Source organism: Natator depressus, chromosome 1 (genome assembly GCF_965152275.1).
Source record: "Natator depressus isolate rNatDep1 chromosome 1, rNatDep2.hap1, whole genome shotgun sequence".
Taxonomy (NCBI): domain Eukaryota; kingdom Metazoa; phylum Chordata; order Testudines; family Cheloniidae; genus Natator; species Natator depressus.
Genome location: NC_134234.1, coordinates 148,970,964 through 148,995,689, shown reverse-complemented (window position 1 = coordinate 148,995,689; position 24,726 = coordinate 148,970,964). Strand labels below are relative to the sequence as shown.

Here is a 24,726-nt window from a genome sequence, read left to right as displayed (position 1 = left end):
AGTAAACCTAGACCATCCTTGACAGATGTTTGTCCAACCCATTCTTAAAAAATTTCAATGATGGGAATTTCACAGCCTCCCTTGGAAGCCTATTCCAGTGCTTAACTACCCTTATTGTTAAAAAGCTTTTCCTATTATCTAACCTAAATCTCCCTTGCTGTAGATGAAGCCCATTACTTCTTGTCCTACCTTTAGTGGATATGAGACCACTGATGATAGTGGTCCTGTTTATAATAGCCCTTACCATATCAGAAGACTGTTCTCGGGTCCCCCACTTCAATCTTCTTTTCTCAAGAATAACATACCCATTTTTTAACCTTTCCTCATATGTCAGGTTTTCTAAACATTTCATCATTTTTATTGCTGTTATCTGGGCTCTCTCCAGTTTGCCGACATCTTTCTTAAAATGTAGAACCCAGAAGTGGACACAGTACTCCAGCTGAGGCCTCACTAATGCCAAATAGAGCAGGACAATTACCTCCCATGTTTTACACATACCACTGCTGTTAGTGCACCCCAGAATGATGCATCTAACTGCATCACATAGATGACTCATACTCAGTTAGTGATCCACTATGACCCCAGACTCTTAGCAGCAGCACTACCAGCTAACCAGTTATTTCCCATTTTATAGTTCTGCATTTGATTTTATCTTCCGAAGTAAAGTACTTTTCATTTGTCTTTGTTGAATTTCATCTTGTTGATTTCAGACCAATACTTCAGTCCGTTAAGGCCATTTTGAATTCTAATCCTGTCCTCTGAAGTCCTCACAACCCCTCCCAGATCCTCCAATCTTATAAGTCTGGTCTCCATTCCATTATCCAAGTCATTATTAAAACATTGCATAGTACCAGACCCAGGACAGACCCCTGGTGGACCCCACTACATACTCTCACCGAGTCTGACAGCAAACCATTGATAACTACTCTTTGAGTATGGTCTTTCAACCAGTTGTACACCCATTTCATAATCATTTTATCTAGAGAACATTTCACTAATTTGCTTATGAAAATATAACGCGGGACTGTGTCAAAAACCTTACTAAAATCAATATATATAGTGTCTATTGCTTCCCCCCTCCATCCACTAGGCTGGTAACTTTGTCAAAGGTTTGGCATGATATGTTCCTGAAAAATCTAGGCTAACTGTTCCTTATAACCCTATTATCCTCTAGATCCTTACAAATTGATTGTTTAATAATTTGTTCCAGTATCTTTCCAGGTATTGAAGTTAGGCTGACTGGTCTATAATTCCCAGGGTCCTTTTTAAAGATAGCCACTATGTTTGCCCTACTCTTGTTGTCTGAGACCTCACCCATCCTCTGAGTTCTCCAAGATAATTGCTAATGATTCCAAGATTGCTTCAATTAGTTCCTTATATGCTGTGGGATGAATTTCATCAAGCCCTGCCAACCAGAATACATCTAATTTATCTAAATATTCTTTAACCTGTTCTTTCCATATTTTGGCTTGTGTTCCTTCCCCTTTGTTGTTAGTATTTATATTAATACTGTATCTACTCACCATTAATCTTTTTAGTGAAGACTGAAGCAAAATAGACCTTAAACACCTCAGTCTTCTTGATGCCATCACTTATTAGCTCTTCTTCTGGATAAGTAGAGGACGTACACTTTCCTTTGGCTTTCTGTTGCTCCTAATGTATTTGTACAGCCTTCTTTTATTGCCTTTCATGTGCCTTGCTGGATGTAACTCCATTTTGTGCCTTAGCTTTTCTGATTTTGTTACTACATGCTTGTGCTATACTTTTATATTCATTCTCAGCAATTCGTCCATGTTTCCATTTCTTGTCGAATTCCTTTATGACTTTCAGGTCATTGCAGAGCTGTCTTTTGCCTTTGTTTTGTCTTTGAGAAGCTGCCATTCCTTTATCCCTTAGATTTTCTTTCCCTGAGTCCTAACCTACCACTTCTCTGCGTTTGTTAAAGTCTGCTTTTTTAAAGTATGCTCACTTGTGTGACTATTTCCACTAGGAAGCCCTAGAGGATAATTTGATGATGATAATCAATAATTTGTGATTTTTTTTTATTACCGACTGCATTCTAATACTCTCTGACTGGACACGTTCACCATACATACATAAAATCTCCTCTTTCACAACAATTTCTCCAACATTTATTCCTATACAATCTCTATATGTTTTTAACCTGACTGGTGCGAGGTACCATTGAAACAGTACCTTAAAGAAATTTTGTTTTACTGTGCTACAGAGAGAGAGTGGTGGTCCTCTTTTACAATTTCATTGTAGTCAGTTGCAGGATTGATGCTGTGATTTTTTTTTTTTTTAAATGGAGTCTTCTATTTGAAACCTGTATTTTGTTCTGTAATAGAGCATGCTTGGAAAGATTATCTACCCTATTACTAGATAAATGCATTGTTGTACTATACTGTTCACACTGTATATTTGACCCTGTATATCTCCCTTAACTTGTTCTGATGTTTAAGATTGTTAAATGTTTTTCTCATAAATTGCAATTGTGTGACATATGTAGTATGTGCAATTCCAATGGGGTAAAAATACCTATTTATGTTTTTCAAAGGGCTGCAGGATTAATTGATTAAACTGGTGCTGACTCAGATGGCAGTTACTTCAAGAGTGATAAAACTGTTACAGGCATTAAACCAAAGAGAAACTAGTATGTTGAGCCACTGTGCCCTGCCCAGCATAATATATTTTGCCTTCCAGTGGATATGACTGTACTCCTGCTCTTATCCATTGAGTATTTAATGTAATTTGAAATTTGTTCATTTTTTTTTCTTCAAAGGTATATAGAACAGTCAGTCATTCTTGAGTCCTACATATGTCTTCTGCTTTCCTTACTTGATGTAAAACCTTTTAGTTCAGCTTAGCTTGTTTTATTTTTATCTTTTTTGGCAAACTACTAATTTGACTTACTGGGGTCATTTACATTTTTTTATGGAATTTTTAATATGTTAAGAAAGGAAAATAACTTTAAAAGAATGCTAGTCAAATCTTTAGGCCTTTTCAGAACGAGGTAACTATCAACAATGTAACGAAGCTAATATGGGTATTTTCATTGACTTTAATGGTAGCTAAATTGAGCTCTCAGGTTCAAATTCTTTTGTGATCACCTCATGGTTCTTCTGATTGAGAACTGCAGTCCTTCATAGTTGAGGTAGCACTAGTGTCTCTTGACAAGGCTTATTTTTGATGCAAACCCCTTTACAAGTCCAAAACAACAAATCCTCATGGTTTTAATTTTTTTTTCAGCTAAAGTCTCAAAGGCCCACTATTATCTGTTCTGAAAGTCTTGAACAAATTTAATAATCACTGTTTCTGACTAAAGACTTAAATGACTCCAGTTTTTCCCAAGCACAGAATTTCACACAAGGGTAGATTTGGACATTAACTATTATAAACGTAGGAGCCAAAGAAATTAAAATTGTTAAACTGGGTATGAGGACACTTATGGGGAATGTAACTGATAATGACCCAACATTAATAGCCCCAAACCAGCAAAGGACTTCTCGCATGCTTAACATTAAGCAAGTGCTGAAGTCCCATTTTTTAGCTCCCTTTAAGTCTCAAAGAAAGTTTTATAAAAATTTTCAAGACATTCAGAACAGATACTAGTTGCCCCTAAGACTTAACTGTACAAAATATAAAGAATGAGACTGTTCACATTCTTAAAGTGAAACATGTGCTTTGGTGGATTGGGGCCTAAAGCAGGAATTGCTGTGCAAGACTGAAGCTACATGCCCTAAATTTCCAGGCCTGACAAGTCAACAAACTCCCTCTGCAGTTCTACTTCACAGAATCATAGAACTGGAAGGAACCTTGAGAGGTCATCTAGTCCAGTCCCCTGCACTTGTTGCAGGACTAAGTATTATCTAGATCAAAGGTGGGCAAACTATGGCCCACGGACCATATCCGGCCCGCGGGACCCTCCTGCCTGGTCCCTGAGCTCCTCGCCTGGGAGGCTAGCCCCTGGCCCCTCCCTTGCTGCTCCCCCTCCCCCGCAGCCTCAGCTTACCGTGCTGCTGGTGCAATGCTCTGGGTGGCCGGGCAGCACACCTGCAGAGCTGTGGCCTGACCCAGTGCTCTGGGGGGCGTGGCTGTAGTGCCGCCATCCAGCGGTGCTCCAGGCAGCGCGGTAAGGGGGCAGGGAGCAGGGGGGGTTGGATAGAGGGCAGGGGAGTTCAAGGGGGTGGTCAGGGGGTGGGGCTGTGGATAGGGGTCGGGGCGGTCAGAGGGCAGGGAACAGGGGGGTTGAATGGGGGTAAGTTCGGGGTGGGGGGAGTTAGGAATGACAGGAGGGATTGGATAGGGTGGTGGGGGGCAGTCAGGGGACAGGAGCAGGGGGTGGTGGATGGGGCAGGAGTCCCGGGGGGGCTGTCAGTGGGCGAGAAGCAGTGGGGGTTGGATAGGGGTCGGGGGCCGGTCCACGCCTGGCTGTGCCTCCCCTAACTGGCCCTCCATACAATTTTGGAAACCCGATGTGGCCCTTGGGCCAAAAAAAATCCCCGCCCCGATCTAGACCATCCCTGACAAGTTTTTGTCTAACCTGCTCTTAAGAATCTCCAATGATGGAGATTCACAACCTCCCTAAGCAATTTATTCCTAACTTCCAGTTAGGAAGTTTTTTCTCATGTCCAATCTGAACCTCCTTTGCTGCAGTTTAAGCCCTTGCTTCTTGTCCTATCCTCAGAGGTTAAGAATTTTTTTTCTTCCTCCTCCTTGTAACGGCCTTTTACATACTTGAAAACTGTTATCATGTCCCCTCTCAGTCTTCTCTTTTCCAGACTAAACAAACCCATTTTTTTCAATCTTCCCTCATAGGTCATGTTTTCCAGACCTTTAATAATTTTTATCACTCTTCTCTGGACTCTCTCGAATTTGTCCCCATCCATCCTGAAATGTGGCGCCCTGAACTGGACACAATACCCCAGTTGAGACCTAATCAGCGCAAAGTAGAGCGGAAGAATTACTTATCGTGTCTTGCTTACAACACTCCTCCTAATACATCCCAGAAGGATGTTTGCTTTTTTTGCAACAGCCTTACACTGTTGACTCATATTTAGCTTGTGATCCACTATGACCCCCAGATTCCTTTCTGTGGTACTCCTTCCTAGGCAGACATTTCCCATTTTGTATGTGTGCAACTGATTGTTCTTTCCTAAATGGAATACTTTGCATTTGTCCTTATTGAATTTTATCCTATTTACTTCAGACTGTTCCTCCAGTTTGTCCAGATCATTTTGAATTTTAATCCTACCCTCCAAAGCACTTGCAACCCCTCCCAGCTTGGTATCATCCACAAACTTTGTAAGTGTGCTCTCTATGCCATTATCGAAATCATTGATGAAGATATTGACCAGAACCGGACCCAGAACCGATCCCTGCAGGACCCCACTTGTTATGCGCTTCCAGCATGACTGTGAACCACTGATAACTACCCTCTGGGAATGGTTTTCCAGCCAGTTCTGCACCCACCTTATAATAGCTGTATCTAGGTTGCATTTCCCTAGTTTGTTTATGAGAAGGTCATGTGAGACAGCATCAAAAGCTTTAGTAAAGTGTTTACCTTGAGACTGTTCAAAGAGGCAGTAAAACATTTGTCTCCATGGATGCCCATGGATCTTTTATTCCAAAAATTCCAGTGGAATACAGCAGACCTCCGTCATACTTTGTCCAAAATAACCAAAAACATCTCACATAAGTATCCAAAGTACCCTCCATTAAAACTTCAGAAAAACAAAAGTGTGGAAAGGCAGGGGGAGAGGTGGAAAGAAACCAATTAAGCCTGTCAGGTCAGTTTAAAGTATAGGCTACCAGCAGCAAATTAAGTAAACCGAGGAAAAGAAGACGGAAAAGAAGAAAAGGATATAGTTCGTTCTGAGCCAAGAGTAGGCTCCCTGGATTGAAACAGTTGGGAACCCTTATCCCCAGGTTCTCATTCTGGCTCTGGGAGAAGAGTGGGGGTTGTTACCTGCTCCTGCAAACCGTGCCATTTTGCACTTTGAAACTTTTTTTTTTCTTCCCCTTCTTTCTCTCCACTCCCTCAGGACCAAGTCTAAAGGTAGTCTGTTAACTCTGCTTTTGACTTTAAACACTGTTGTGCTAAATCATCTTTCACTATCCCTAACTAATTTACAACCCTTCAGCAGCCCTTGCTGAAGCAGCACCAAACTTGAAAGATTACTGGCAGCTTCCCATAATGCTGCCCTTACTTCAGACCTCTCACAAGCAGACTGAAGTGCCTCCTTTCCCTGGAAGGCATTCAGTCCCCATGGGCAGGGACCTTCTTCCACTACCCATATACCAAGGAGGGTGGGCTCCTCAGCCACCCCTCATTCTTCTGGGTCCCCTAACACTTCCTCCATTTCCTTTTTAATCTCATCCCAGGGTGACCCCTGCACCTGGTATGGGTCCTGGTTCTTCCTTATCCATTTATCCAAAAAATCCTTTACCCTGGCTTGCCAGAACCCGCAACTACCATCATGAGAGTTCACTATACCCCCTCCAAGCAGCTGCGCGGACTGTTGGGGAGGGCGACTTACAGGCTGCCACTCACCTATCCGATGCAATGCATCCAAGTCACCGGCACCAAGATGTTAGGGGGCTTATTCCTTCACCCACTTACTTCCCTGGTCCTTCTCTCATGAACAGAGAGCAACAATACCCGAAGTCCAAAGGTGCAAACAATTCGATGTTTATTGGGGTAAACTTCCAGCAAGCATGATTCCAGTTTCCTTCCTTTGTGTCCCCCTTCCCAGCTCTGACACCAGAGCCTTACACCTGTGTCCCTGTTCCCATTCCTGCCCTTAGCCAAACATGATTCCAATTTTCCCACCCCCATTCCCTGTTCCCATTTCCCACACCCACCCACTTCCTGATTGACGTCAAACTATATAGTAAAACTTGAGTTCTGCTTAGCTATACCTTACCCAATCATTTTCCTGAAATTTAACTAACCAATCCTAACATATTGTAACATGATTACGTAACCAATTATATCCCACCACCTTAATTAGTTTACACCCAGCAAAATTAATTATACAGCAGACAGGAACAATCACAGAACCAGACAGAGATTATACAGACAAATAATAGCAAAGTGGGAACTATAATGACAAAACAGTACAGAAGTGAGGATTTCACATCCCAGCTATTGATAAGTGAGTTCTTGCCAGACAGGATGCTATCAAACTAAGTTTCCTTTTACATCTTTTAGGCACTTCCCTTTCTCTGGAGGTGATAGGCACTATCAGGACAGGATTGTATTCCTAACAGCCCAATAGCACCTTCTTTCAATGTGACTAGTTTGGAATGTGAGGAGGTGACCGGTCGCTTCCTAGCTTATGGCTGCCTCTGTTGCTTAGCCAAAGGCCTTAGCCTAAGAACAGGGCCTCAGACTGTCACAGTAAGAGAAGACCCTTACGCTGGCAGACAGTGATTTTGATTCTTTCTTTTCTACCTCTAACTAGCCAAGTGATAAGAATACACCTAAATTCTTAGAGTATAGGCCTTTACAGACAGGCCTGAATATCTATATCCTAACACTTCATACGTTATCTCAACCTCACCTGCTGGTAATCTCTCACTACTTCCCAATTGCCTGTATCCCTGCTAGTAGCCTCTTTTCCCCCTGCAGCAGTGGAGAGTAAGACTGTACTGAGAAAGGGTATCTTTGGATTTTAAAAAAGTACTATTTTTAGAGAACATGGATTACGTTTCAGTGTTGTTACTCCTGTGCTCATCTCAACAGATCTGAGGGGTCTGTAGATGCTGCTTTTTAATTTGTTTTGTGAAATGTGTGGGATTGGTAGTGCTTTGAAAAGGCTGACTATGAAACACTGAGACCTACTGAATGAGGAGCTGGAGTCAGACATGCCTTAAAAGGGGACTTGGTTCCTGGTTAAGAGCTTTAGAGTTGGGAATGCTCCTCTGGGGTTTCTTCAGCAGGTGCCCGGACCTGAGAAGTACAGATTATAGCTGGGGGGAAAATTGCACATATTTCTTTCTTCAGTTACTGTTTAGAGAAGTGCCATGTTATCATCAGCCAAACTGTAAGTGTTACCCGATAAACTGAGCTGCAAAAGAAACCAAGATTTAATAGCAGATAACTATGTATGTGAACCATTAATACACAGCCAGTAAGATAATGTCTTTTATTGTGCATTTTAATCAAACTGCAGCTCAAAATCTGTATTTTATAGACCATAATGGGATAATCTGCAACAATGAAGAAGCTGTTTTGCATCCCTGTTACACTCCAGGATCACTGTCCCATAGTACTTCCTCCAGTTCCCTCTGTGTAGTCACTAACTCAGCCTATGAAGGCTCTTCTTCAGGTAAAACAGCAATTAATATTTAAAAATATAGATTTCTGTAACAGTATTTCTGCTTACTACTGCTGTGTTTAAATTTTTTAAAGAAAAATGTCTTATCTACTATGCTGCCTGACAATGAGTGTAGCCTGTGAATGTCTGGGAAACTATCCCATCCCATCTGAGCAGAGGATAGAATGTCTGGAGGACATGAACACAGAGGGGAAATACATATTGGAATTGGAATTAACCAAACTGGTTACACAGCGTGTCTAGGAGTCTCATTCATGCAGCAAACCCCCTTCCCTCCTGTACTGAACTGATTACAGGATAACAGCCTTGTGCCCGACTAGATTGCTGAGGGGGGCAAAAATTAGCTGCCATAGTCACTGAGTTTTAACCTTGTGGTGGGTGGACCCAACCTGTGGTTGGATTCTACTGTGCCAATAACTGGTCACAAACTCTGGGCAAGATTATGCTATTCTTACTCATGTAAGGTAATATCATATGACTGGAGCCATCCCACTAAAATGAGTGAGACTATTCCAGGAACAAATTAATACTCAGTATGCATAAGAGTGGTGGAATCTGGTCCTTTTAAAGGTGACCATGTTACCATTGTCTAAGGAAGAGAAATTCTGATAGAACTCCCCAATGGAAAGGGAATTTGCAGTACAGTAGATCCTCATCACATAGCTAACACAAGGTTTTAAAAACAGGAATCAGCTGACATGACTATTTCCCTTTTTAAACTGTAAGCAATTATAAAACCAGTTTAGATTGAAAAATCAAAACAAAAACCACACACAATGAATATTAATATCCTGCACAGTGAAAGTCTAAATGGGTTATTCGTAAAAATATGAAGACCAAAATGATGATGATGATAAAATGCTTTTTAAGAAATGTAAACACTGTAGTAATTAGTGTAGCAAAGACAGTATCTACTGTAGTCTCACAGCAATTAAAGTTGAATCAAAATTTTCTTTTTTGCAAGGCCTGTACCTCAGGGTCTCACCTTTTTTTGGAACTCTTTTTTGTAAACATGCCATGGGAAATTTGAACCAGGTGTCAGACACAAATAAATGTGTGTGGAATGATCTCCAGTATGTATTTTGGGTTGGTATGCTGTTGGTTTCTTAGGAAATTTGGAAAGACTTAAAACATGGGAAAAGCCTGATTTCCCCTTCCCTTCACCCCCACAATGCATGATTCCTTCCCCTGCTGCTGCCTGAAACATTGAAACGTCAGAGATATTTAACCGCTCATCACTCCCTCCAGTTCATTTATGTACTTGGGAAGGGTCACTGTTGTCCTGGTTGTCATGGCAACACCTGCCTTTAATAATTGATTTCTCTTAGACTCCCATGACATTGTTACAAAGAAGGGTCCCAGGAGGAGCTGTAATGAAAGCAGACAGGGTTTGGTTCAGCTCCTCCTGTGCTCCTTTGGGTTTGTACTGGAATAAGGCACACTGGTTCTTTTCAGAAGGTTATTGTTTACTTTCCTCAAAAAGGATGACATGAAAATAAGCTACAAAATTCCAGCTCTTTTCCTTTAGATTGTTTGTTTATCTGATCCTTCCAAATTTGGGTCTGGTACTTTCTGAATATTCACCTTTTAAAAGAAATAGGAAATTCTAGATCTCTGAGTCATAGTCTTGTGTTACACAATTTAAAAAAAAGACACTGAAGTTCCAGTAAAATGTTTTGTTTGAATAGTTTAATTACTTTTCAGTTAACAGGGAGAGGCGTAGTATGGAGTTTCACAAAGACTACAATGACAACAAAATATACACAGGAGGCAACAAAATGTGTAAAGGCTTTATTATTTAAAAGTACATATATAAAATATTCTTTCTATTAAAAAAGCAGAGGAAATACATAAACAACTTCATTTAATGTTAGTTAAGATTGCTCTCATCCATAAACTAAACCATAAAAGAGTAGGAAATACAATGTTAAGGATTAAAATGTAGACGAATCAAGCACTCTCAAGTTAGGAAATGCCAGAATGAACATTGTCCATGCAATCTTACTTTGGTCCCTTCATATGTATGCATTAAGATATGGTCTTTAATTATGTGATCCCATACTATTTTTTTACACAGAGCACAGGATGGGTGGTACTCTGGGGATGAATTAGGCTGTGTAGTCGTGATGCTTTCTGGGGGTGCCTACGGTTGTGAGACACTTTGTTACCACCTACCCTTAATGTGGGGAGGTCTTGTCTGTGCCTGCTGGGGACAGCTCCCTGGTCCTACAGGCAACACAAGCACTCCACTGTCCATGTGCAGATTAGTGCTAGATATGCTTCAACCCTTGAGCACTATGAGCATCTCCCTGGAGTGTCCTGCCTCTGTTCTGCTGTACACGCACAGTATTTACAGATTTGCTGCTCTCAAAGAAGCAGTGCACTTCAGCTTACTAGCTTCACCTCAGGCCACTGCTCTATTTAACACACAGCAATTAAATGTGTTTATAGTGAAAACAAACAAAACTCTATTTAACAAAGAGAAGAGATTCAAATCATAGCAAGTAGGTAGAGAGAAAGAATATTGGGCAAAAGATCTATCTGGCTTTAAGATTAAACTCGATAAGTTTATGGAGGAGATGGTATGATGGGATAACATGGTTTTGGTAATTAAATATTCATGGTAAATAGGCCCAATGGCCTGTAATGGGATATTAGATGGGGTGGGATCTGAGTTACCCAGGAAAGAATTTTCTGTAGTATCTGGCTGGTGAATCTTGCCCATATGCTCAGGGTTTAGCTGATTGCCATATTTGGGGTCTGGAAGGAATTTCCCTCCAGGGCAGATTGGAAGAGGCCCTGGAGGTTTTTCGTCTTCCTCTATAGCATGGGGCACGGGTCACTTGCTGGAGGATTCTCTGCTCCTTGAAGTCTTTAAACCACGATTTGAGGACTTCAATAGCTCAGACATAGGTGAGAGGTTTTTCCAGGAGTGGGTGGGTGAAATTCTGTGGCCTGCGTTGTGCAGGAGGTCAGACTAGATGATCATAATGGTCAGTTCTGACCTAAATATCTATGGATCTATATATTGGAAACAAATATTTACATATACAATAAAATCATACACTCATTTTAAAACCTAGATGTTTTTAACTAAAGCTCTCCCCAAAGTCATACTAGCGTTTTTCAGCCAGACCTGGCTGAAATCCATTTTTCATGAGACAAAACATGCTGCCAGCTTATCCCCTACTTAAAGGATACTGTGTGATTCTTTGCAAGCCCTGATATATCATGAGATGCACAATGAGCAGACAGAGAGATTAGTGTCTAACACCCTCTCCCTGAACAGAATCTGTACAAGGTATGTCACCTCCTGATAACCTGCTTTAATGTCAAGAACTTAATTTTCATTATAGGTACATAACTTCTTAAATATTATCTGTACATACATTACACAATGATTATGATGACCAGTGGGCTATTGGCTCTCAGTAGAGAACTTACATGCCCCCCTTTGGTGAATTATTGTGCATATAATTGACCAAGAGGATTGCTGTAAAACTCTGTCCCCTCTGCCAGTGGGCACAAAGAGGTTCCTCAGTCACAGTAGTGAAGGAATCAGTTGTTAAGTAGGACCTCTGCCTCATTGTTGCAGAAGTTGGAAGCTATGTAGTGAATGAGGTGGGGGTTTGCAGGAAAAGAAAGAATGGTCTCATGGTTAAGGTATTGGAGACTTTGTGGTACAGTCAGTGGTAGTATCAGAGTTCCTATGTGATGCTGAGCAAGTCACTTGCTCCAGATGTTTCACAGGTAATCACTTCTGCATGTAAGTTGAAGGCTGTATCACAATACATATGCACAAGGGGGCCAAATTAAGGTTGCATGAGCAATGCATTTTCTAACATCAGAGTGCTTGATTTGACAAACTTCTAATCCTTAACTTTGTATTTCCTAATTTTTTATAGTTTAGGCATGATAGTGATAATATGCAATATAGTATTCAACCATATCAGGTTTTTTTGGGAGGTGGGGGCAATGATAATACACAATAAACTGATAGTACAAACAAGCCTCTTCCAATATCAGAGGCTTATACAGTACCTGATAATTTGGACAAAGGTAACTTAGCCAGTTGTGCATTTCTGTATCACTGGGGTATGGAACTTGCCTGAACAAGGTTTGTAATCAATCCTTATTGGAACCACTTCTAATAATATTTTGGCAGGATTACTGCCCATGATTTCATATGCCAAGTTTGAATGATCTGTATTTATCTTTTTCTGATTGTGTAATAACTATTTCTCCTTTTCTAAATAAAAATAGGACCCAGAAATGCAAGGTTTGCTGTTTCCAAAATTTATATCTTGTCACTTGTCAGGAATAATTAATATAAGTAACCGTTCATATGATCCCTGTATTTTATTTCTTTGCTGTCTCAATAAGATTAGTGTTTTAAAAAGTGTTGTTTTTGTACTGGAAAATGGATAAGGAAAATTTGGAATACTTTTTGTATTATTCAGAATTGGAAAATATGCTTGAAAATGAAAGGGTGAAGGATGAAGCTGACAGCCAAAGTCAGGAGAGAGAGAATAAATTTCAACTATCGCTTTTTCCTGACGAAGACCGAGAGGAATACATCTTCTTTCAGAAAGTGATAACTGCAGTTCAGAACTGGTTCACTCTCTTTGGTTGGTCTAAGGGACCTAATCCTATTTCTATTCCCCACTCACTAAGACGGTAATTGTAATTTTTTTCTTAGATGTTTCCTAGGAAAATGCTGCATCATACCAATGTGTGTTCCATCACTAGAAACATTCTTGGATGACCCATGTTTATGACCAAGTTACTTTTAATATGCAACTGACTAATTAAATGGAGAAACCCAAAGATATTTTTAATTAGTCAAACTTTTTATACATTGTAAAACATAAAGGTCTGTTTTTTGTTTTTTCCATTTATAAAATGTTCCCAAACAAGAGGCTCTGAGAGCAAGTACAACATTAAAACCATATACAGTGCTTATTACAGTTGAAATTGAGTCTGATCCCAAAATGAACCCAGTTTCTGACAGTCACCACTATCTCAAGGCAAAGCCATGTAAATGAATAGTTTTGTGCCTTTCCTCCTGCCCACAAGGTCAACAGGGGAAGCAAATTCCAGTATGTAGAGTCTTGTCACCAGTCCCTTGAACCTGATGTCTATCAGCAGTTATATGAATTAGCTGAGTTAGTCCTAGCTGTTTGATAGTACTGAAAGAAAAAGGCATTATCTCATTTGGTTGGTTCCCAAATGTGTAGGTTTTTATATAGGGTGAAAATGAAATTGTATTTGAATTGTACTTGAATGGTAATGGTGACTAGCACAGACTCAGTTTTATTAAATAGTCTAACCAAATCAAAAATCTTATGTTGTCATAACATCTGTACAGAAATCAAGAAGTACTGTATTTTTCACAATCCATTCCTCAGACCTTTCCATAATAGTTTATTAATTAATTCACCACAGTTAATGGTACAATAGTTATTTTTAACTCAAGTCTGTTTTAATACATTTAAAACAATAAAGTGAAGTTTTTCTCTCCCCCCCCCACCCCCCGCATTTAGTGATGTGTGTAAAATCCAGATGACTTCATCTGATAAAGTTTTTAAACAAAACCTTGGCAAAGATACGAAGACTGTTTATGACATGCTACTCCATCTGAGCGGACAGTTGCTACCTGGAATTACTTCGAGCCAGTCATTGCCCTCTGATCCTATTGAACGAGTAGTCCAGCTCCACTGGCAGCATTCTACAATGCTTACTTTCCTCAAGTAAGATAAGGGTTTTTGTTTTGTTTTTTTGCTTATGTTTCCCTGGTTGTGTTTAAGTAGTTTAAATACCTTTCCCAAGGAATAATATGCTTTTTCTTAGTTGTATTTTTACACTGTTTTTTGGTTCATGTGATTAAAAGTGTGATATTTATGATAAATTACAATGAACTTGGTAGTGATGTAATCTGTGAAGCTTGGTGATGGCATGTTATGAAATGTTAAATAACCACTCTAAAGGTGCGGAACTAATTTTGTTTCTGACATGACGGTGATATCTGTCATTTTTTAAAAAAACTGATCCATCTTTAGAACATTGTCAGGTTATTTCTCCTAGGATGCAGGCCACATCATATCACCCAATTGAAAAATCAATGGAAAGAGGACTGAGAACTTGAAGAGAGGAACTTTATGAAGCTTTCTTCTTATATTCGAGAGAGCACAGATCCTGTGACTTTATGGATAACTTGACTCTCAATCTCATGAATCGCAGAACCAGTGCTGCTACTTCATTATGTTGTTGTTTGATGCCTTAGATTAAAACATTTTTGTTAAGAGAATTTGAGGTCGTATCAAATTTTGACATCAGGATGATCTGAGACACATATACCACTATGTAGAGTTTGGACACAATGAATGCAAAACAGTCTATGAATGCTTTGTGTTTCCTCTTGATTGTTAACAGAGCACAACTCTGCTGCAAGAAAAATAGGCAAGTTCATCCCTGATCCTAAACTAAGACCTATCAATTTACTCCTATAAAGTGAATTAAAGTTATACAGCACATTAATGAAAATGTATAGTGCTTTACTTTGCAATGAGAAGCAGGTTACATAATAAGATAACCTCAGCTGATTACTATTCACAATATTAGAGATGTTGAAACACACTGAAAGGAATTTAAAATGAAAAGCCCTGTGAAAATCTCTCTGAACAAGGAGTCAGGAGGCTTTAGTAAACTAGACTTAAGAGTTTTTCATCCTCTTCCCAGTAATGCTTCTTTATATTCTAGCCTTTGAGCTAAAGCACAGATTTTTTTTAAAACCAGCAATCAGCTGTTTATTAGCATAGAGCTACTATATTTACTTACCTTTCCTGTCTTCTTAATCTCTTGGCTCATGAGAGCTGATGAGAGCTAAGCTGCACAGTTGTCTAAGTGGTTGCAAAGTATCCAGGCCTGCACCCGTAAGTGAGATTTCCAATACTGTAACTGTCGGCAGACAGTAGCATCATTAAGTTTTAGTACTATCGATTCTTGTGATAGTTACAGCATTATTTTGGGCTTGGATTCTTCTGGCTCTGACACTGACATGGATGGTTTGTGTTTCGATGCTTCAAGTTAAAGAGCAATTCTTGCACTGAAGGCAACCTGCCCAGATTTATACATACTACTCTTAGGATCAAACATAGGATTTTTAGGCCATATTGGTTGAAATGGAAGTTCCTCTCACATAGAAATTGCCCAATATAAGTTAATAGAATTGGCTCATTACCCCAAGGTGTGTGTGTGTGTGGCTTCAGGTGCTTTAATTAATTTATAGCAAACTTTCTTCCCTCTTAAAAAAAAAAAAAAAGAAGTAGTACTTGTGGCACCTTAGAGACTAACCAGTTTATTTGAGCATGAGCTTTCGTGAGCTACAGCTCACTTCATCGGATGCATAGCATCGGTGCTATGCATCCGATGAAGTGAGCTGTAGCTCACGAAAGCTCATGCTCAAATAAACTGGTTAGTCTCTAAGGTGCCACAAGTACTTCTTTTCTTTTTTCTTTTTACGAATACAGACTAACACGGCTGTTACTCTGAAACCTTTCTTCCCTCTATATATCACAAAATATATATATATAATATTTTGTGATACAGCATGGCCAGAGGGCAGCAGGAGAGTGTTAGAAGGGAGCCTTATTCCCTGTAGAGGGAAGAAAGTTTGCTAAACATTAATTAAAGCACCTGAAGCCAGTCACATGATAAAAACTCCCTGCTTCAATCAGACAAGAGGAGGAGTTGAAACAGAGTGGATTGGTGTTGGAGTAGAGAGCAGTTTGGAGGGAAGCGGAGGAGAGTTTGGAGAAGTGCTGTGGTGGGCTAAGAAGACCAAGACCCTAGGTAAGGGGGCACCTGATTTGTGCAGGAAGCCCCACAAGCTGAAGGGCAGGAGAGGGAAGTAGCCCAGGGGAAGGAACTGCTAGTTCTAGTGGTTTACCGCTATCCCTAGGGCCCCTAGGCTGGGACCTGGAGTAGAGGGCGGGCCTCGGTCCCTCCCACTCCACTCCCCTCCTCTAGGACACTAATGGGGCAGTTAATACCCCAGTTCAGGGGCTAGAAACGGTGCCCTGAACTCCCCCCCCCACCAAGAAGAGAAAGCACGAGACCCATCATAGTAGTGCCGGCAATTGGCCACTGTGTGTGTGTGTGTATATATATATAATATATAAAAACCTTGAATCAGCCATAAAACTAGATTATAAAGTTACCCTGATTAGAAGTTTTGATAAACCTGGTCAATTCCAAATGTGATAGCCTTCTGTTTTAGATGGAAGGAAAGGACTTAAAACAATTCTTCCTTTTAAAAGGAAAAGTGTGGGGCTTTGTTTTTAAGCAAAGTAGTTTGGAAACCAAAATGAGAAATGCTTCACTGTGGACAAACTGAAGTATCCTTGAACACTAGGCTGATAATGTAAAACCGGAATTTCTGAGGTGAGATGTGGCTTCCTTGTAAAAGTGTCAATATTCTTGGGATCAGTAGCATGGAAAAAAATCTGCTTTTACAGTAACATTTATCTCACTGTTATACTGAATTGTAAAAAATTCCAATCTGGTATAGGACACACCTTGTTCCCTGTGGGTCCCTTCTTTTCCCTGTTCCTCTTCTGCAATACTGGACCCTTGTTCCAGGAGTCCACCACCAGGAGTTAGATGTACTCCTGTGACTCTGCTCTCCAGCCACAGAAAGCTCTAAACTTCTGGGCTTTCCCCTGCAGGAGAGTCTTGCCTCCTCTGCAGTTGCTCCCTCAGCCTGCTTGTAAGGCCGGGGTATCTAATGGACCATCATGTAGCTCAGACCTCTCTGGCCAGGAGGCAATCCATGAGTTATAGGACAGGTGTGATCATGTCTCTAATTGGGTTTTTTTCCCCCTGCTGGGAAATTTCATCACAGGCCGTAAAAACCGTCTCTGATCCTGCTGATATTTAGTCTTCTAATGTTATACCAAGATTCTGAACTGTAGAGTAGTACTCTGAAGTGACTCCTCAACTAAGTTCTGGAGAACTAAGCCAATGTTCTTCTCTTTATATTTCCTCCCATTCTCAACTGGTATAATGTCAGTATTGTTGGGATTTGGCCTCAGCTTGTTTAGAAGAGTCCAGTTTTACAATGCAAGTGCAAAGCTGCCAGAAAGCTAACACAGAGAGGGGAGGGAAAAAGAGAGAAATAGTTACCCTGCAGTCACTAGTGTGATAGATTCAAAGGCCTAAAGGGACCATTGTGATCTTCTAGTCTGACCCCCGGTATAACACAGGCCATAGAACTTCCCAAACTAATTCCTAGAGCATATCTTTTAGAAAACCATCCAATCTTGATTTTAAAATTGCCAGTACTGGAGAATCCTCCATGATCCTTGGTAAATTATTGCAATGATTAATTACTCTCACCATTAAACATTTACACCTTGTTTCCGGTCTGAATTTGTCTAGCTTCAACTTCCAGCCACTGGATTGTGTTATACTCTTCTCTGCTAGATTGAAGAGCCCGTTATTTAATATTTGTTCTCCATGTAGGTTCTTATGGATTGCATTCAAGTCACCCCTTAACCTTCTCTTTGTTAAGCTAAATAGACTGGATGAGCTTAATCTATCACTGTACGGCATATTTTAAAATCCTTTAATCATTCTCCTGGCTCTTCTCTGAACATTTTTCAGTTTATCAACATCCTTCTTGAATTGTGGACACTAGAACTGGGCACAGTATTCCAGCAAGTGTCATGCCAGTGCCGAATAGAGAGAGGTAAAATAACCTCCCTCCTCCTATTTGAAATTGTCTTGTTTATGCATCCAGGGATCCCACTAGTCCTTTTGACCATAGTATCACAGGCGGAGCTCATGTTCAGCTAATTATCCCACATGACCCCCAACTCTTTTTCAGTCACTGCTTTGTAGGATAGAATCCTCCATCCTGTAAGTATGGCCTGTGTTCTTTATTCCTAGATGTATACATTTATATTTAGCCATATTAAAACACATTCTGTTTACTTGGGCTCAGTTTACCAAGCAATTTAAAGCATTCTAAATCAGTGACCTGTTGTCTTCATTATTTACCACTTGCTCAGTTTTTTGTCATCTGCAAACTTTATCAGTGATGATTTTATGTTTTCTTCCCGGTTATTGCTAAAAATTTTAACTAGTGTAGGGCTAGGAACCAATCCCTGTGGGACCCCACTGGAAACACATCCTCTTGATTACCATTCCCCGTTCACAATTTCATTTTGAGACTTATTAGTTAGCCAGTTTCTAATGCATTTAGTATGTTGCATGTTGATTTTATATCATTTTAGTTTTTTAATCAAAATGTAGTGTTGTACTAGGTCAAGCGCTTTAGAAAAGCCTAAGTATATTATTGCTATTCCCTTTATCAACCAAACTTGTAATCTCATTTAAACAAAAATAAAGTTAGACAGGATCTATTTTCCATAAACCTATGTTGATTTGCATTAATTACATTACCTTCCTTTAATTCTTAATCTACCTATTGAGTTAGGTAATAATACCACCCAGAGAACTCAGTCTGCCAGTTGGATAGGCCCACCACCCATTTCTCCCATTTGGGTTTACAAAACAAAGTGTTTCATCTGTTTGGCATTTTGTTGTTGGAAACTTGTCTTCACTAGGAAACAGACAATACGGGTGATTGCTAGAGCCCAGATAACATTGGTTTGAGAGAAGAAGATGCAGCTGGTTGCCTCCCTCACTACTATTATTTATTTAGTCTTGGCAAGAAAATATCACCTAGCTGAATGGAATATCCCATGTTGCAGAAGCACAAAAACACATTATCACCCTTTTTACAGTTTTTTGCTTACCAAGCAAAATCACATAATACGTCTCAAAATGTGTTCACAGCCTTTGCCTTATACAGGAGAATCATCCTGTGGCAAGGCTAGAGCTTGAGTAGCTGGAGAGGAGGTGCACAGGAAGCTCAGGTTCTGCACAAGCCACGTGCCTCCCTTTTGGGATTTCTGGTTTGTTTTGGAAGTTCTTCTTTAACCGAAATGTTTTCATGCAGGATAAACAGCGAGTTTTGTAAACTTGCAAACAGACTACTATCAAGTTGAAACAATCTAGACCTCCAAATGTTGGGAGATGCTGCAAGGCATTCTTACTTCAGGAAGCCCAATTAAAGATCACTACTTAAACATGGCTACAACTTTTTGATGATAATTACTGCTCTCCTTGTCCCCTCCACTGTATACTTCAACATCTGTGATTATGCTTTCAGTCCCCCTCCACTTTCTTTCCCTTTTTCCCCTCCCTTAAATCTCATGTCAAACAATGGGATAAGGTGCATTTTTCTGCTAATATGGTGGTTCTGTATCTGTTGAAATTGTAACTATCTGGTTTAAAAGCATATTTTTTATGTTCATGACTTTCTTTCTCTCATTTCAATTTGCATCTTTTGTATTGAAATTAAATAGGAAATTTTTGTACTAGTCAACAAGTTGCAGCAAGTTTAGTTCTTTGAGTGCTAATCTGTATGCCAACTGTGGAACATGTAAGTGCATATCCACACATCAGAGAATTTTGTAGTCAGCAGTATACACTAGGACTACATCCACTGAATCCTTGTGCATACTAATGAGGGTTTAAAGGGTGGAGCTGCATTGTCATACCCCAGTTCCTTCTTTACCACCTGTGGTATGTGTCAGAGCAACTCTCTTTGGATTAACCTCCACTTAAGCATTTGTAATTAGTTAGCAGGGTTGATTTAGTTAAAGTAGGGCAGCTTTAGGGGACATTGTGGGGAAAAGTGGCTCTCTTCCCCTGTGGTCGCTAGTGGTGCGGGCTGCCATGGCTAAGCATGGCACATCTGACTCTGAACAATGGACACATGAGCCATCTGTTCTGCCTTGATGAGGGGAAAGCCCCAGAGTGCTGTGAAATCTGCAGGTCCTCTTTGAAGTGGACCCAGGCGGGAGACCTGCCTGAGGGCTTTCCTAATGGAAAAGTCGACTGGAGCCAGACTCTGACCCTGGGTTCCAGGTGTCCAGCGGTTGTCAGAATCTGCCCCTGCATTGACTTTGAAACTGGCTGAGGGATTGCTCAAGCCCGTGGCGTCTCTGTCAAGGAAAGCATAGGGATAGGTTGGACTCAGAGTGGAAGTCTTCCAAGGAGAAGAGCTGGTGACTGCCCTCTCCTGTCCTCACTCTGAGGCTGAATAAGACTACCAGGCTGCTGGACATTAAGGGTGCCTCAAAACTTAGGAAATGTTCCTTGAGCACTGGAGCTGGTACCAACTGAGTGGACCCAGCTGTGATAGAGGCCTTACCCGAAGTTGTCACGTCTGTGTTCACCTCTTTGGTACCAAGGCAGTTGGAATGATCACCAGCTGCTACAGGACCTGGTAGAAGACTGATTCTGGTACTCACCATCCTGGGATCTTCAGCACCAATACTTGCACGTTTACTGTCACACCTACCCACACGGGCTCTGTCACCCCAGATCATGGTCTGTATCTCTAGGGTGGATGCCCTCCTAGCTGTTGGAGCTGCATTTGCCCTGAGCTGTCCAGATTCCTGGACCTGGTGACATCAATGTTGCTGGCACCCTGTCAGGTTCCCCTTTCACCCAAGGGGTGGGCGCCACCGTTCCCAGATGACTTTTTTTTCATCTTCCGACTCCTGGGAAAGCCAACAGCCACCCCTACCTTGGTCCCGTGACTTGGCAGTTTTGATCTTGGCAGTTTTGAGGGGGATGAGGTGTATACATGTGGCTGAGGGTAGAGTGGGGTATCAACCTGGCCCAGCACATGTATCAGTGGTTTCAGAGAGTTTGGGCCCCTGCACCTTAAGACTATGGCATGTGGGCCTCTTGGGGTCTTCAGTATTAACCTGAGGTGGCCTCCTCAGCACGCTTAAGGCACAGACTGTCACTGTTGCACCTGAGATTGGATCTGTGCCTGCTGTGCCCCCAGAACTAGGGCCAGTGCAGCAGATTCATGGTGAAAGGCAGGAGGGTACCAGCCACCACAACCTCGCCATCCCTTGATGGTGCCCTGGCAACAGGTCAGTCGGCCACTACTTCCAAGGACTACAAGATACTCCAAGATCTCATGAGACAGGAGATGGCAGTCTTGAAAATACACACTGAGTAGGCCCAGGATGTGTCACACAAACTCCTCCTCTTACACTTGTCAGTCCTGGAATGTATAGCATTCCAAATTATTGACACTTAAGATAAGCCAAGAAAGATTTCAAGACTGGCCTGGGAGCATTTAAGCATAAATAGATCTAATGAAGAATGGAATTTTACGGTGCCATTAAACTATTTGGAAGGCTGTTTGTAAGATATATTTTTACAGCGCACTAACTGCAAAATGTATAACTGATGAAATTATTCCCAAAAGGGCATAAATTACTGACTAACCAGGTGTTTAGAGAGTTGGAAAGTTGCAATGGAACAAGGAGCCTTGAAAATAACTTAAGATGAGGAGAAATATGTACCAGGAAGAAGAAATAGATAAGGACCAGAATGAGAGACGATAAGGGCACCAAGGGTATAGTTGCCCCTAAATCATAGGGGAAGTGAGACCATTAGCAGAGTGCACACAGGCTGTCAGAAACTACAGGGAAGGTCTTTCACAGCTGTTGGTATTTTTAGGCCTCTGTGTATGTGCTGTTTGTTTGATTTAATAAATCCAATCAACCTTGAGTTGTTGGGGGTCTGGTATTATTAAACAAAAGAGCAAATCAAGAGGCCATAACTCATTAAATATATAATAGCAATTAAAATTCTTGTTGATTATTGGCTATTGATTATTGAGAAATTATTGGTAATTAATTCTTAATTATCAACACAATCAATAAAGGCCTGTTGGAGCCTGCGAAAGCCTTATGACAAATGCCAGCATCAAAGTGAGCAGAGGGATGGTATTAGGTCCTGGTTACTGGATATGAAAAGTTCTATTAATACCTGATACCAGGGTCCCTCGTAGTAATAGTGGCCAATGAAAGAACTGTCCAAAGACACTAGAATTTAATGCCCAAGGATAAGGAAGTGAAGACCCTCTCCCTGATGGGTCAGAAATCTTACTCCATCTTGAGCCTGTAAAAGAGGATCTTGAACTACCAGGCTGTCCTGGCAAAATATGGCCACATCAACTGGTGAGCCTTACAATGGCTTATTGACAAGTTGCTATAAGAATAGAGGGTTGATTTCCAGACTATCCTGGCTGAGGGATGTTTGGTGGCCAGAACTGTGTTGCAGGTGGCCTTGGATGCAGCAAACACAAGGTAATGGCGGCAGAGATCAGGATGTGCTGTTTCTTGTAGCTGGCCTTGGCATGTGTATCTAAGGAATTACACAACTATAGAGGATCTGCTGTTCATGGTCTGCTCACTGTTCCATGACAAGAAGGATGAGGCAATGAGATCCCTCAAAGTCTCTAGGTCTACCCTCAGATCTCTGGGTGTCTATACCCAGCATCTAGGAGGAGGCACTTTAGGTCCCAACCTTATTAGCTACAGGTGCCCTATCAACATAAGCTGCCTGAGTGCTGGGGCTGTAGAAAGTTCTCAGTTGTAACATACTGTTTAGGAATTGGGCAGGCAGCAAATTTTACTTGGAGCCCAAGGACAATGTGTTCCACAATCTTTGCCTTCCCCTTCCTTTGGCAATTATCTGTCTCTTCTCTAACACGCTAGTCCAGCATTATCTCAGACTGCTAAGTATTGGAGGTAGTCCAGAGTTCCTCTTCCTTCCCCTCCCCCCCATACACCTTCCTTTTCAGTCCATCTTCAGGGACCCCTCCCATGAGAGCTATTTCGACAGGGGATTCAATTCATCCTTTTCTGGGTGCGATAGAGGAGGTTCTCCATCCGCAGAGTGGAAGGGGATTCTTTTCAAAGTACTTTCTCATCCCCAAGAAGACAGGGGCATCAGCTGATATTGGACTTCAGTTATTCCCTCCCTAGATCAGAAAGATTGGTGTGCTTCCCTCGACTTCCAAGATGCGTACTTTCACATTGGGATACACCTGGTGCACAAGCACTCCCTAAGGTTCGTGTTGGGCAACAATCACTACCTATACTGGGTTTTCCCTTTGGGTTCTACGCAGTGGTCTGCTTTAATCAGGAGGATGGGCATCCAGGTGTTCCTGAACTTGACTGGTTATGAGTTGTTTGGAACCTCAGGTCCAAACCAACATTAGGATCTTTCCCAAGGTGTTTGCATGCCTGGGCCTGCTAGCAAACGAGAAGAAATCCATGTTAGCCCCCATGTAGAAGATAGAGTTGCCAGGGTCATGTTCAACGTAGAGGCAACGAAAGCCTACCTACCACTCGACAAGTTCTAGTTGTACAATCTCTGCTCCAACCTGCAGTCCTACCCTGAAACACAAGTAGGATCCTGCCTCATGCTACTGGGTCTTGTGTCAGATTATACGTTCATCACTCTACATATGAGGCTCCAGTTCCAGTGGCTTCAGGCTTGGTTATACCATCCAAGAAGACACTACCTGTGCAAGGTGGCATGTCTCCCTCCAGCAGTCCTCCAGTCGCTGGACTGGTAGAAGGACCCAGGCAATGTACACAAATGGGTTCTGTAGAGTCCCAGTTTGCCCTGAAGGACCACATTCAGGTGGGGGACTCACATGGGCAATCTCATAGCACAAGGCATATAGTCTCTTACAGAGGGTATCTTGCATGTTAGTGTTCTAGAGCTCAGAGCTGTATACAAGATATGCGTGGCCTTCCTACCAGACAATCTTGATCATGGGCAATACGGTGGCAGTCTTCTGTCTATATAGGCGAGGTGGTGAGGGACAGGTGCTGGCACTATGTCAGGAGACCATCCTAATATGGGACTTTGCCATAGGTCATGGAATTGCACTGTCAATGGTCCATCTCCTCAGGGTGGATGACATGACAGCAGCTGGCTTCAGCAGGTACTTCTGTAACAATCACGAGTGGTTGATGTACCAGAGGGCCTTCAGTGATATCTTCCAACAACGGGAGAGCCCAGCACATGGACCTTTTCATGACAGTGGAGAACAACAAAGGTCACCACTTCTGCTCAGGGAAGGTGGTGCAGTCTAGCATCTCTTTCTGCTGCCTTTCTCCTCCCACAGACAGAGGAACTATTGTATGTATTCCCTCCCGTCCTGCTCTTCCCTGAGGTATTTTGGAAGTTCGGGGGGAGAAGGACAGAGTAATCTTCATAGCCCCACTCTGGTCAAGACAGATGTGGTTCAGGGACCTCCATGCCCTCTCTATAGTGCAGCTGATCACTTTATCCCTTGTTACTGAACCCTTGGCTTGGAACCAGGGGCTTGACCTTGCATCTGAGCATGAGTTCACTCCACCGGATGGTGTGGATGCTCCTCGTTAACACTGGTGGAGAGATTCTGTTTGTGAGACCTCCAGAAGGTGCT

At 41.6% G+C, this 24,726-nt stretch overlaps 1 protein-coding gene across 1 annotated transcript in view; it reads left to right on the top strand.

The window, feature by feature from the left end:
* The window catches only part of CFAP47 (cilia and flagella associated protein 47), a 635,949-nt gene that overhangs the window by 126,250 nt on the left and 484,973 nt on the right, over nucleotides 1-24,726 (top strand). Inside the window, exons 28-30 of the mRNA XM_074968655.1 lie at nucleotides 8,199-8,333; nucleotides 12,803-13,019; nucleotides 13,886-14,092. Of these exons, the coding sequence (XP_074824756.1) occupies nucleotides 8,199-8,333; nucleotides 12,803-13,019; nucleotides 13,886-14,092 (559 nt within the window). The remainder of the gene's footprint in view (nucleotides 1-8,198; nucleotides 8,334-12,802; nucleotides 13,020-13,885; nucleotides 14,093-24,726) is intronic.